The sequence below is a fragment of the Anser anser genome, assembly GCF_964211835.1.
Source record: "Anser anser genome assembly, chromosome: 1".
Taxonomy (NCBI): Eukaryota; Metazoa; Chordata; class Aves; order Anseriformes; family Anatidae; genus Anser; species Anser anser.
Window position 1 is genome coordinate 87,227,632 of NC_139720.1, and position 13,347 is coordinate 87,240,978.

At 54.4% G+C, this 13,347-nt stretch overlaps 1 protein-coding gene across 1 annotated transcript in view; it reads right to left on the reverse strand.

The window, feature by feature from the left end:
* Positions 1–121: 121 nt before the first annotated feature.
* IGSF3 (immunoglobulin superfamily member 3) overlaps positions 122–13,347 on the reverse strand; it is an 86,760-nt gene continuing 73,534 nt past the window's right edge. Inside the window, exons 7-10 of the mRNA XM_083806057.1 lie at positions 8,834–9,244; positions 6,847–7,254; positions 3,831–4,256; positions 122–3,115 (exon numbers count right to left, since the gene is read on the reverse strand). Coding sequence (XP_083662183.1) covers positions 2,865–3,115; positions 3,831–4,256; positions 6,847–7,254; positions 8,834–9,244 — 1,496 coding nt within the window. The 3' untranslated portion in view covers positions 122–2,864. The remainder of the gene's footprint in view (positions 3,116–3,830; positions 4,257–6,846; positions 7,255–8,833; positions 9,245–13,347) is intronic.

Sequence of the window (13,347 nt, forward strand, 5' to 3'; positions counted from 1 at the left end):
TGGGTGGAAGGACAGGCTGCCTAAAAGGGGGAGCTGGCTTGGGAGTTCAGCACACCTTTACGTAGGGATTGTGCATAAAGGTACAACAAAAGCCCAAATCAGACAAAAACCAGCAGCAGTATGAATCACAATTTCAACACAGTTTACTACAGCTCTCAGGTGTGTTGTATAAAACATGTTTTAGTGCAACATAGTACAAAGTTTTTGTTTTTGTTTTTTTTGTTTTTTTAAAAAATCCCAAACATTTTTCCACATCATGCATGGATAGGCTATCTCTCTTTCATCTCAGGTTCAGTACAGAAAGTTACAGCAGAGAGAGTGGTTTGAAAAGCTTCATGTCGAAACTCATTACAGGAAGAGTCTGCCTTATAAAAACAAAGAGAACTTTGAGACTGGGCAACAGACTGCCAGAACAACGGAGAAATGTCAGCGGCAAGGTACATTCGGGGACAATCACAGGAGCCGCTTCCTGGGAAAGCCTGGGCTTGGTGCAAGAACTGCCGGCTGGGCAGGGACCAGTTTGGGCCAGGGGAAGGTGGCTGCGGGAAAGCCCTCCACAAGAGCCCTGGTCCAGGGCAGCGTTGCTGGGGCAGGCAGGCTGGAGAGCAGCAGCCTGGTTCAGATGCAGCGCATGCTCTCCAAGGAAGAACAGTTCCTGCTGAGTTTCTCTTTTTCCTTTAAACCTAAATGAATTGCAGTTCCTGCCCTGAAGCAGTATGTACAAGAGATACTACATTTATGAAACAATACCCACTGGCTGCAGCTGCTGTTGTTCATGTCTTGGTTCTTCAGTTCCATTCACTTTTCATCCCACTCCTCTCTTTGCAGACTCCTTATCCAGAAAGGGAAGACAAGTGTGTGGGTGTGTGAGATATATATATATATATATATATATAGGAGTGTGATATTATGCGTATGCTGGGGCCAGTAAGCAATTACGTCTCAAGGAGGGAGACTTTGCAGAGGGATGAGTGCAATTTGGGCTTCTCAGCAGAAGAAACGAATGACATTCTGGTGGAGGAGTAGAGTTGGCAGCGGACTCTCCTGCCACTGGAGTGGGACCATCTGCATCCACGCAGGTTAGATGCAAGCTCCTCTTCTAGCCAGGAGAGAGGATGTGCCATGCAGATCTCCCACCTGAGGCTTCACCACCTCTGAAACGTCAAGGCATCAGGGTTTAACCTACTAGTGCTACAGAGCATCTGCTGAGGTCCCCTTCTCTTCACAAAGAGGGGTCCAACCCTCCCAAAGGGGTCGGCAGCTGTAGGTATGGCACCTCTCTCACGCGAGGCGGGGGGGGGTCTTGCGGCTGCACCCGTCCGCCCCCGTTGGCTTCAGCCATGCTGCAAAAAACAAATGGCCAGATTTGCCAGGAAGACATCAAGGAAGACAACAAAAGGCCGTTTTTGGCAAACATTTTCTTCCGCCAGACAAAATGCTTAGGGTGTATTGGGGAGGAGGCGGTTTCCTCCACAGGACACAGCAGGGGTACTTGGCAGTACGGGGTACTCGAGTGTAGGTGCCCCACATGGAGAGAGCCCTGGTTTGCTTCGTGAGAGCCATATCTTTCACAGAAAGAACAGCATTTCCTGTCACGGCAGTTGCGTACAACAAGAGCAGGAGAGAGGACTTATGGTGAAAGGGTTTCTCCTCCTAAAGCCCCAGAAATGGAAAACGGCACATGCACACACATGTATGGGAAGATTTCTCTCAACCCAAAGGGACGTGGAAGCCCCCAGGGTGCAGGTGCGATGCAGGCTCCTTGCCCTGTCCAAGCTCGTGCTGGGAAGCAGCGCGAGCTGCTGGGAACCCTGGTGACACGAGGTGGTTAAGGGCACATCCCTGCTGCATGGCGTGGCTGTGACTGGGCTCCTCGGCTGAACCATCCAGGGACCGTGAATCCAACCCACGGAGCTTTCTCTTTCCCCCCTTCTAGAGTCATTACTTTGGTCAAGTTGAAGCCTTCAGAGACTGGATCCAGCCACCCGTCCCCAGGCAAGTGGGGCACGGAGAGGAGCTGCCTCATCGGTGGCAGCATCTCTCTGGCATGCTGGACCGCATGAGGACCTTCTTTGATTAAAACAAAGTCAGGGCTTTCGGGTACCTTCCTTCTGTTCCCCCACTCAGTTCCTGGAGACGAGCTAAATTGCTTTTGTCCTGATTGCAAGCGCGTTGAACATTCAGTTTCTCCAAGACTGGGGAACGCTCCCAAAAGGTGAATTGCCTCCTCCTATGAAAACAGTAAGACAGAGGCAAGAAGATCTTGAGGCTACAGCCAGTTTTTGAGATGGACTTCCCAATATCCCACCTAAACCCCCAGAGGTGGTCCTGGCTTTGCCTGCTTTGGAAGAGGGAGCAGCTAGCTCAGTGCACCTTGGGGAAAGACCTTCTTCACCGTGGCACAGAATCTCAGGAGGAAAAACAAAGTCTGTTTTTGGTACACGTACACATTTACCTCCAGAGATTGTCCCAGGACCAAAAGCCCCCTGGGAACTCCTCGCTGTATGGAGAGAGGGGGAAGCCTACAGTTCTTTGGGAGACGAAAAAGAAACGACGACGAAAAAGTAATGGCCCAAAGGACAACGGATGGGATCAAAATTAATGAGAAGAATATCCGCTATGTACAGCAAACGCACAGGCTCGGTGCTGTCTCGGTGGCTGGGTGCGTTCCCACAGGTGCTGGAAGAAACCTCGGACCTTCCTGTCCCCACCGGCTGGGCGCTCCGCAGAGCTCAGCCGCCGCGTTGGAGCACAGACACTGAAACAAATGAAACAAGAACAACGAAAACCACTCTGTTCCTTAGGGTTCCTGGTGTGTCTCTGCTTCTCTCTCTGCGCGTCCTCCTGGGCACCTCTCTGCCTCTTTAGTCTATGGTTCCCGGGTGGATGCTGAGGACCGGTGGCTCTAGGCAAGTGGGCGAGTAGTTGAGGTGCGGCTCTTTGATCCACAGCAAGGGGACCCCGTTCTTGCCCTCCGAGTTCTTGCTGGAGTTTCGGCTCTTGAACCGCACCAGGAGGATGGTGATGATCAAGATGCCGAAGATGGGGAAGGGGTAGAAGAACACGAAGTAGAAGAGGGCGTCATTGGAGCAGATGACAGACTGCAGGGTGGAGCCTGGAAAGAGACACGGGACAGTCACGTTTTACAGTTTCTACACAACACGTAGCTTACGGCCTTCTTCAGAAACATAAAAAACAGATGCTCATCAATCTGTATCAGCACAGGAGGCAGGGCTCTGAGAAAAACCACCGATACTGGAAAACAGAGCAGCAGAAAAAAGCTATTATAGGGCATGATTCGGCTTTATCTCCCCCTAAGAGTTTCGTGAGTGCTAGAGATCTTCCTCCCTGGTGCAGATTTTGTGATATCTTATAAAGCAGGGAGCCTTATCACAAAGCGTTGTTTCCCTCGGTGGTGGTATAGAGGCAGCATCTTAACACATCTCCCTTAATGGACCACAAAACTCTCATGACCTCAGCTATCTCTGAGGCCTCTAAACCACCTGATGTCTTTGAGAGTTACGGGGAGGAGACCCTAGTGTCACAGCACTGGGCTCACACACGACCTCACGACACTGGGCTTGGTCTGCAGCTGACGCACATCAGCAGGAAGGCTCACAGCCGAGTGACTGTATGGTGAGCATGGGGACAACCCAGCCCGCAGAGCTGGGCTATGAGCCTGGAGCTCGATTGGAACAGCACTGGTACCAAAGATAAGCCCTGTTGCTCCAGGCTCCAAGTCCCCAGCTGCAGAGGGAAAGGGCAGGGGGCTGGTCATGCCCACCCGAACCAAGACGCATGGGATGCTTGAGGTCCTCAGCTCTTCTCACCTGCATCCTGCACGTGAACAGCAACCATGCCCGACTCCTCCTCCGCCAGCCGGTACCACACGCCGTTGGGGTCTGCCAGCCACTCCTCCACGCGGCACGAGTAGTTCCCGCTGTCGGCACCGCCAGCCTGCAGCACCGTCAGGCGGAAGAGCACCGCCGACAGCCGCTGGAAGCGCAGGCGGCCCTCCCAGCGACCCGTCTCGGGGCTGAAGATGGCGTCGGGGCCCACGCTCAGCACCGCTTCCCTCTCCTCTTCCTCTTCTTCCTCCGCGCGGCCACCCGCCTCTTTGGCCCGCAGGTTGTACCACGTCACCGCAAAGTGGGACTCCGGGCTGGAGCGGGACAGGATGCTGCAGTCCAGCGGGAAGGACTCCTTCTCCTGCACCGTGAGGTTGGCGGTGGCCGTGTCCACCTGCAAGGTGGGGTCTGGGATAACAAAATGGGAGCGGTGAGTGCAGAGCAGATTGCCATCACGGCTGCTACACTGGGTGCGATCCAGGTGAAACCTGAAGGCTCGACGTGGCCTGCCAAGCCCCACAGGTACCTGTGTGGGGCTTGGCAGGCTGTGTACCTGTGTACCTTGGCTTTCTAACCTGCCCGAGAGCACTCAAAGGACTTGAAAATCAGTGATGCCTGAGGCACAGGAGGACAGAATTTCTTCCAGCAATTTGGGAAGTTAATTAGGTAACGGACTCCTCCACAGAGATGACCGCAGCACAGAAACAGCAAGGACGCTTCCCAAAGTCTCTCTCTCTTTTCTTCTCTATTACTTGCTGCAAGGCTACAGAGATGTTTTTAGCTAACTGATATACAGTGGCCAGAACCTCAGATGAGTTGATCAAAGGCTGACTTCAAGAGCAATTAACATTTGATTTAGTCATCCTGCCAGGGAACACATACTCTGGGGATCACAATCAGCCCAGATCTAAGCTTTCATTTAAAGATTAAAAAGCCCTTCCTAATGCAGGAGTTCAGCATGAAGGGCAAGCCAGCAGCTTGAAGAGAGGGGCCCTTTCTCCTCCAGCAGCAGCAGCTGGGCAAGCCCTGCCCCTTGCAGATACTGGGGGTCCCTGCAGGAGAGGGCACAGGGTGCTGCTGTCCCCCAAACCTCACCGTGGGCTGCAGTCCCTTCCCCAGAGAGGAGGCGGCTGGGTTTCACATTACAGCACCTGTCCTACAATTCTTAAATGGTCCCCTGTGGAAAACCTTCATTAAGGCCAGAGCTGTTAGGGCTGGAGGCAACACGAGTGTTTTCAGTTCTCATCTTCTCCACAGGGATTCCTACAGGAATGAGGTAAGCCCTGAGATTTTGGGGACTTCTGAGGTAAAAAGGAGGAAGGGAAGGAAATGGCTTGTCAAAATAAAACACAGCCTCCCCCACCTCAGCAGGTTAAACAGAAAGAGAACTAAAGTCTGAAGATACTGAGGTGTTTTTTTTTTTCTTTGCTCATGATTACGGTACTGGAAGATGAGTACGGAGATCCTCACTAATGAGACATGAGTCACAAGCTGTGCTATTTTTAAATTCAGTCATTTTGTTAGGTAATGCCTGTCATGAAAGAAAACCAAACACCAACAAAGCACTTGTAATGAAAAAATAAACAAATATATTGAATTATTGCACTCCCAACTCCCCCTCTTCTTCCCACTCCCCATCCTTCCACAATTCGAATGGAGCCTAGAGGATTTCCCCTCACGTTCAGTCCCCTGTCCTTCAGGGCTGGCAATTTCCATCCTGAATGAGGAGCTGCACGTAGAGCTGTGCAGACACACAGGGTGCAGGGACTGCCTGTGGGCTTTGGGGGGCCTCTGCTGAAGCCATCTCAGCCAGAGAAGATTCCTGAGCAAGGACCTCATGGACAAGAGCTGGGCTGTCCCCTGAGACAGCTCCTGCTTTTTGCAGCACAAATCTTTCTCTGCAAGGAATTACCAATAAAACCTTCCCAGAATCTTATAATTTTGCCAGCTCCATCGCAGAGTTACGAGGCTGACACCTTGCTGAAATGGGCAGGCATAAAGCACCAAAAAGTACTTGCAGAGTGTGTGCTTTTTTTGAAAGCTGGAAGGTATCCAGCAACTGAAGACCATAACTTTTGTTTGACCTACAGCCTTCCTTTAAGACAGGCATTTAATCTGAAGTCACTTGGCTCAAAAACTAAAGAATCCATATTTCCCAAGGTAAATTGTCCTTGCAGATTGTCATCTATTGGTAAAACTCACCGAACTGGAGTTTCCTCCCTGCTTTGAACTTCTTCAGAATTTTTCACCCCCCTAGATCTTGGAAAGAGCGAGAAGCATCCCGATCCCCATCTCCCTGTGTCTGGGCATAGCCAAAACAGTGCTGTTACACAGTGGGAGCCACGTGAACCGCTATCATGGGGAATAAGGTAGCCAGAAGGCATGGGAGGCCCCTAAGTATTCCCTTGTCAATACAGAGGCAGGCTTTTTCTAGCCTGGCTCTTTTGGCTGGCTCTCTCTGGCTGGCTTTTTCTAGCCAGCTCCTGCCCCATGGAGAAGCCCCAGCCCTGGTCCTAATCCACAGATGAAGCCTTGGAGCTGGCGTGCCCCACATCTTCTTCTTTACCTGTGGAGCAGGGAGCAGCATCGTGTAAAACTGCCTGGATACTAGTGGGGGGTCTCAACCCCTCTCTGCTGCCCTCTTCCCATGCAAAGACCCTGCCTGGAAAGCAGAGAGAGCTTCCGCCATCTCATTCTCAATCCAAATGTGAATAAAATCTGAAGCCTGCTCCACTGAATCTGCCAAAACTGCTGTAAAAAAATAAATTTGCAGATGCAGTGGTGACAAAATCCCAAGCCTGTCTAGCTGTGCTTACAGAGCTTGCTGCGTGCTCCTTCCAGAAAAGCAAGGGGCCAATGAATACACCCACGAAGGCATCAGCATGGCCCGTAGAGCAACAGCCGTGCCCTCTGCCCAGACCCTCCGTCAGTGACAGACAGATGGTGACCCAGGAGGGCAGAGAGCTGCTCCAAGGCGGTGGCACAAGGTCCTCCTCACCTGGCTGCTTCACGGTGAGGGTGGTGAGCCCGGAGAGGTCCTCTGCCCGCTTGTACCAGCGGTCGCTGGGGTCGAGGAGCCACTCCTCCACGCGGCAGTCGTACACCCCGCTGTCCCGCACGGTGGCGTTCTGGATGGAGAGCAGGTAGAGGCCCAGGGATGGGCTCTCCATGTGGATGCGGCCCCGCAGGTCCCCCAGCGCCGCCGGGTCCCCGTAGCGCAGCGTGCTCTGCCGGCTCAGCCGCGCCACGGCCTCCTTCTCCGGGTGTCCCGGCCGCCAGACGTACCACTCCACCGAGAGCTGCGACGAGGGGCTGGTCCGGCTGCTCACCTGGCACTCCAGGGTCACCCACTGGTTCTCCAGCACCGTGATGTTCCTGTGGGTCTGGTTCACCTGCAGGCGGTTATCTGCGGGGGAAGGCCGGGAGAAAGGCAGGGTGACTGAGGGATGCCAGGGGGCGCGTCTCCCCACGTGCACCTCCCTCGTAGATACTGTCCTGGGGTGTGATGAAAGAAAAGAGGAAGGGGAGGAAGGAAAAAAAAGCGAGGAAAAGAAAACAGGACTGGTGGGCCCGTTGAGGGCCTTCTGAAAATCTCAGGCTAGCAACCAACAAGGTTGCATTTGGCACGGAAAACTGGGAACCCCACGTTTCCTCATAGGACCCGGGGGATCCTAAGTGCACAAACATCTCGTGAAGGGAGGTCACATGTGAAGCTTTTCTCATTCTCCCCTTGGGGCAGGGCATGAGCCTGGTCACACCCCAACCAGTAAGCTCTCCTGCAGTGGGAAAAGGGGAAAAAAAACAAGGCAGAGAAGGGACAGTTGGTTATAGGGAACCACTACTGCAAAACGAGAAGTGGCACAAGGGCAAAGTCACACACGGTGTTTTGCTGCGTTGGGAATGTCCCTGGTTTTTGCTCAATAATTTCATTGATACTCTGGGGGTGATTGCAATCAGCTCTTTTAAGCGAAATGACGTGTGGTACACTCCTAATTCCTTCACAACCTCTTTCAAGGGGCACAGCGTGGACTTCCCTGGTACGGCCACACGAGTAAGCGACAGGCACCGTACTTCCCAGTGAGAAGTGGGCGATACAAAGGAGGGGAACAAATTGCAGCTCCCCCCTCCCTGACTGCCCCACAGCCATCTCGGGGATCTGCAGACGGAAACAAGCAGCTGGGACTGGCCATGAGCAATATGCTCTGGCCTGCTGCACTTCCTGCACAGCCAGGTGAATTTACTCTCCAGAATTAGGCACCTGGAGCAAGCAGGGGCTTCCTTGTGAAGTACTGATGTTCTGCATCAGCAGCATGCATGGGCTGCAGGCTGCTCTCAGGGACGGTCCTTGCCTCTGTGCCTCTCTGCATGGAATGAGGGCTGTGTCCCCAGCTTCTGGTGGCCACCTTCAGCTTCTCCAGCAGCCCATCTTTACCAGAGCTGTCCTCTGCCACGGAAACCACCACCAGAGCAGATTTCTCCTTTCCTGGCAGCCAGCTCCCCACCTCATTAAACTGATTACTCACATCTCATGTGCACAGCGCAAAGGGAAAAGAGGCAAGGCTCCCCACGCCTGCCAGGATACAGATGCAGAGTAAAATTAAACCATGTGCAAAACATAAAAATGCTTTCCCAGGCAAGCATACACCAGTTCTCCCTCATTAGGTTGCTAGTTGACACACTTTCTACGTGATGCTCTTGAGGATAAAGAAACCTGGCTCATTACAGCAGCCCTCCAGATAGAGGGGCACAGGCAGGGACCCTAAGATGGACACCAACCCAGTGTAGGTGGAGGAGGGTCACACTGAAGGAGGGGAAACGTCCCCCTGTGCAGGGATGTGCAGGCATGAGGATGCAAGGAGGGGGAGACAAGGCTGTAGTGGAAAGAAGAGTGGAGGATCCCTGCTGCCCCAGCAAAGCTCAGCAGATGTGCACAAGAGCCAGCGCCGAAAGGCCCCAGAGGACCCCACCAGCGCGGCGCGCGCTACCTGGCTGCTTGACGGTGACCTCGGTCCGCCCCGACACCTCCTCTGCCAGCTTGTACCAGGCGTGGTTGGGGCTGAGCAGCCACTCCTCCACGTGGCAGTAGTAGCTACCGCTGTCACGGACCTCAGCCCGCTGGACCGTCAGGCTGAAGAGCCCTCCCGACGCCGAGCGCTCAAACTGCAGCCGGCCCCGCAGCCCCTCCTCCTCTGCGTAGGTGCCGTACTCGAAGGCCGAGCTGTGGGTGGTCTTCAGGATGAGCTTGCCGTCTGCGTCGGAGGGCTTGTGGACATACCACAGCACGGCGAAGTGCGAGTCGGGGCTGGTCTGGGACTTCACAGAGCAGTTGAGCGGGATGGGGCGGTTCTCCACCAGGGTGATGCTCCGCTTCGACTTGCTCACCTGCAGCTTGGTCACTGCCAGGGAGGAACGGAGGAAGGTGAGAAGAGGTGGATCACGGACATGGAGAAGAAACTCACCTGTTTGGGGGAGGACCAGAGAGCTCTCCCCCAGCTGCACATGTGGCCGCTCCTGCCTGGGTCCCACTTACAACAAACCGTCAGGACAAAAGCATTTAGATGTTCTCCTACCAAACCTGCTCTCCTTTTTCACTTCCCCTCTACTCCTGAATTTTCCCACCAGGTCCCTCAGTGAGGCACCTTCTTTTCCATAGTCTCTCCTTCAAAAGCCTCCCTTTCTTAATTCACTGTGGTCTAGAACACCAAACCTAGCGTGAAGGCTACCCCCAAACTCAGTTTCCCTCTCTCTTCAGCTGCAACCATCCTTTAGACACGAGTGCTTTTTTTCATAGTGAAATCATACAGCTTGCAGCATATACCAATGGGTTTTCGACCAGTTCCACAGAAAACCGTTTCCAGACAGAGTGGAATTAAATGAGACCCTACTGCTGTCACACCCCGGTGTGACACGCTACACACAGACATGCAATAGTTAGGGGAGCAGTCAAGGGCACGACTGGAAAAGAAGAATCCCCCTGGAGAGGACCAGCAGGGAACAAGCTCCGCTCCAGCAGCCAGGAGCTCTGGCTCCAGGGCCACCAAGGACGGCGTCACCTGGGAGAGCCCACAGCCAGGCCACCGCTCTCGGCTTCCCAAGCGTGACTGCAGCTCCCGCATGGGCAGCTGAGCGGTCACGCAGTGTTGAGGACGACATTAGCTCTTGTTACTGCGGGGAGAGGCAGACACCGGTCCCCAATTTCTCCCTCCCTGCAGGAGCAGGAGGTAGAGCCTTCCCTTGCGTGTCTTCAGGCTGTGCCTGATGTGGCAAGCCCTGACCCACGGCACTGACACTTGCAGAGGAGGATGTGAAGCGCCCTCGTGTGATACTTGTACTGGAGGGAAGCCTGGCAGCTAAAGACCAGAAGAGAGGAGCTGCATCTGGCCAGAAACACTTTCCCTTTGAGCAGCCCTGCCACCACCTTCACCACTCCTACAGAGACCAGCAGCTCCTCCTGAACGTGAGGCTGTGGGAAGCGCAGATCTAGAAGGGATGAGCCGGAGGTGTGAGCGTGAAGGATGCTACATTACCCAGGACACCTGAGCACAGGCAGGAAAACAGGCTTCCCTGAATGGGGGCAATGCATGTGGGGGACCTGCACGCTGCTCCAACCCCTTCCTGCTGCGCCCTGTGGCACCAACACTCAGGCACGGCTTATAAAGAGCGTCCTGACAACACTTTGTGATGGTCTTCAACAGCCGAGAGGCAGAAGGTGTGTGCCGGTGCTGCTCTAGCCCCTCCTGTCCCGACCTCTCCAAGCTCCCCTGGTGCCTCACACAACTGCTTCCCCCTGAAAGGGAGCTGCTGGGCGAAGGTCTTCTGTGTACAATTTGCAAATCTCTTAAGGAAACCTACCGAGCGCCCTGGGCACCAGAGGCACGGCAGAAGCGCGGTGCTACAGGCGTGAAAGACTGAAACCTGCCAGGGAGCCGTGCAGATCCGCACCCTGGAAACCCAGCCCACGCATCCTCTGCTCGCAAGGAAGCGGCGCTGCCTCCTCTCTCCACCACGGCGAGGGCTCCTCGCTTTGTGTCGCGCCTCACTTCCAGTGTCCCTTGGGCGCCAGGGTCTCGGATGCCTGCCGGCACAAGCGATGCGTGAGGGAGCTAATGGGTACACGCAAACAACATCAAATGGAAGGGAGAAACTCCCCCGACAGTGACACTTTCTGCTCCAGCACAGCATCTGAGATAGGCATCCTGGTAATGCATTACAAGTTCCCCTGGAGCCCACGTTGCCCATGACTTTAATCAGTATGCTAATAAAGCCTGGATGGCTGCGTTACGGGTATGGCACGCAGACAGCGCAGGGAGGGAAAGAGGGAAACAGTCCCTTGTTCTTCCTCTCTGGGGGACTTCAACTTAATGGGGAGATTTAGCATCATGCTGTCATATGTCTGCTGCACCCCCGCCCCCCAGGCACACTCCATCCCCTTTGTTTCACCCCAGGACAGCAGCCTCAGCTTCTGCACGCACGCTCATCCCACCTCCTTGGCTCGCTGTCGGCTAAGAAAGGTTATTTCAAGCATTAATCAATCTTCTGAGTCCCCGAGAGATGAGCCAATAAAGGGGAAGGTGATTCTCAGCAGTTTCCTTTCTCCCCCCAGCCCCCTTTCCAAACAGTTTATTTTTAATTGGCACTGGATTATTTTCTGCAACCGTTCCTAAGGAAACCTCTGTTACTATAGCAACTGTGTATGTTAAGTCAGTAGCCCTATATCTATTAAAATGCAGCATATACACACGCCGCGTGCGGCGGGGTCGCTCCGCATCCACGCGCGCGCTGTCAGGGCGTGCACGGACGGGAGCTGCTGGGACCGCGCTCTTCCCACCTCGCAGCACCACCAGGGGAGGGAAAGGAGGATTTTTTATGTGGGGGTGAGTGTGATGGGGAAGAATTCTTCCCAGCTCTGTCAACAATGAGATCCTAAATTCCACGCTCGCACCCCAGCCCCCAAAGTCTTCCCGCAGGCAGCGTTTGGGAATTTGTGGTACCACAACGTCCCCGCACGCCCAGAGTCCCCCAAACCCCCACGAGATGATCGCTTCTGCAGCTGCTCCCGTCGGGACGGCAGGCCCTGCAGGGGACTACAGGTCTTCCCTCTGCCAGACTGCACGCGCTTGCACAGATTCGTAACACCGCGTGGAGCTTTGCCTAGATTAGAGTTATCAGTTGTGTATAACGACACCCCTGCCAACGTGCCTCTCATCGAACGTGACTCATTTGCCTAATTGAGACATTCCACGGGAGATGCAAGAGCAGGTTTTGTACCCTCCCAGCATCAGACAGGACATCCCCAGCCTTTTCCTATCTGCGAACACCAAAAGCTTTCCCACCCAGGTGCCCACATCCTACACAGCGAACACGCACCTCCCAGTGCCAGCCTGCCTCTTCCTCGTTCCCTTCCGCAGGTCCCTGAGGAACAACTCACTGCTTTCACAGACCACAGGCTGCAAACCGCTGGCTCAGAACCGCCATGGCACGCGGGTTGCCTCGGAGCAGCCGCTCCGTTGGGCTGCAGGTTGGCGTGCTCGCTAATGCAGTTAGGATGCAGGAAGCTCCACGGGGCTGCTGACACTTCTGCTATCCCACGGGAGCGGAGGAGGTGGGACCACCAGCCACCATTCACGGGTATGCAACTGATCCAAAAGGCTCAACTGGCACTCAGGAATGGAGATTTAAAAGAAAAAAAATAATTCTGAAGTTAGTGGGCCAGGGCTACAGTACAATACAACACCACAAAGTCCAGCTCTTTCTTTCATCCCAGTGGTTAAGACCTCTCCAAGGTAAAGTGTCTCACCACACTCCGTGTGACTTGCCAGGTCATGTTTAAAGACGCCTGCATGACATGGAAATTACTGCAGTTGCTGGTGCATGAGTGGGACTGCAAGACTGACATCCCAGGCACCCAGCCAGCCAAAACTTGCCCTCCTGACACAGGGAAACTCCCTTTCCTGGCTCGGGGACGTGTCTGGGCCTCCACACGCGGAGCTGATGCAGCCTGCCCCGCGGCTGTGGTGCGCCAGGGCAGGGCTGCTCCAGCGCTGCCGAGCAGCAGAGGCGGTAGGTGCAGCCACAGGAGCAGGCAGGGTTACACGGCGTCTTCTGCTGCGCTGGCAGGAGGCTGATGTTCTCTTAACAGCTTCCCAAACATCTGCTTGGGGAGGAAAACAGGTGCATGTGTCGAGGTGAAGTTACCGTGCCTATCGTCTGCAAGCCATAATCCTTTGCCACGATGTCTCCCGGCTCCCCGGAGGGTGCCAGTAAAGAGGATATCATACCGTGACGTGCTGTAATTGGCCCTACATAGGCTGTTAAGGCTCTCAATTTACACTGGCAACAGGTCACAGTTACAACCCTCATATTTTTCTTAAACCAGCCCCGTCTCCTTGCCCAGCCATATGACCTGGCTGAAGAGCGGGCGCATGTTGAGTTCTGCAACATGGCTGGTGCCCTGCTGGCAGCGCCGGGACTGAAGACATCAGCTCTCTGATGGCACGGA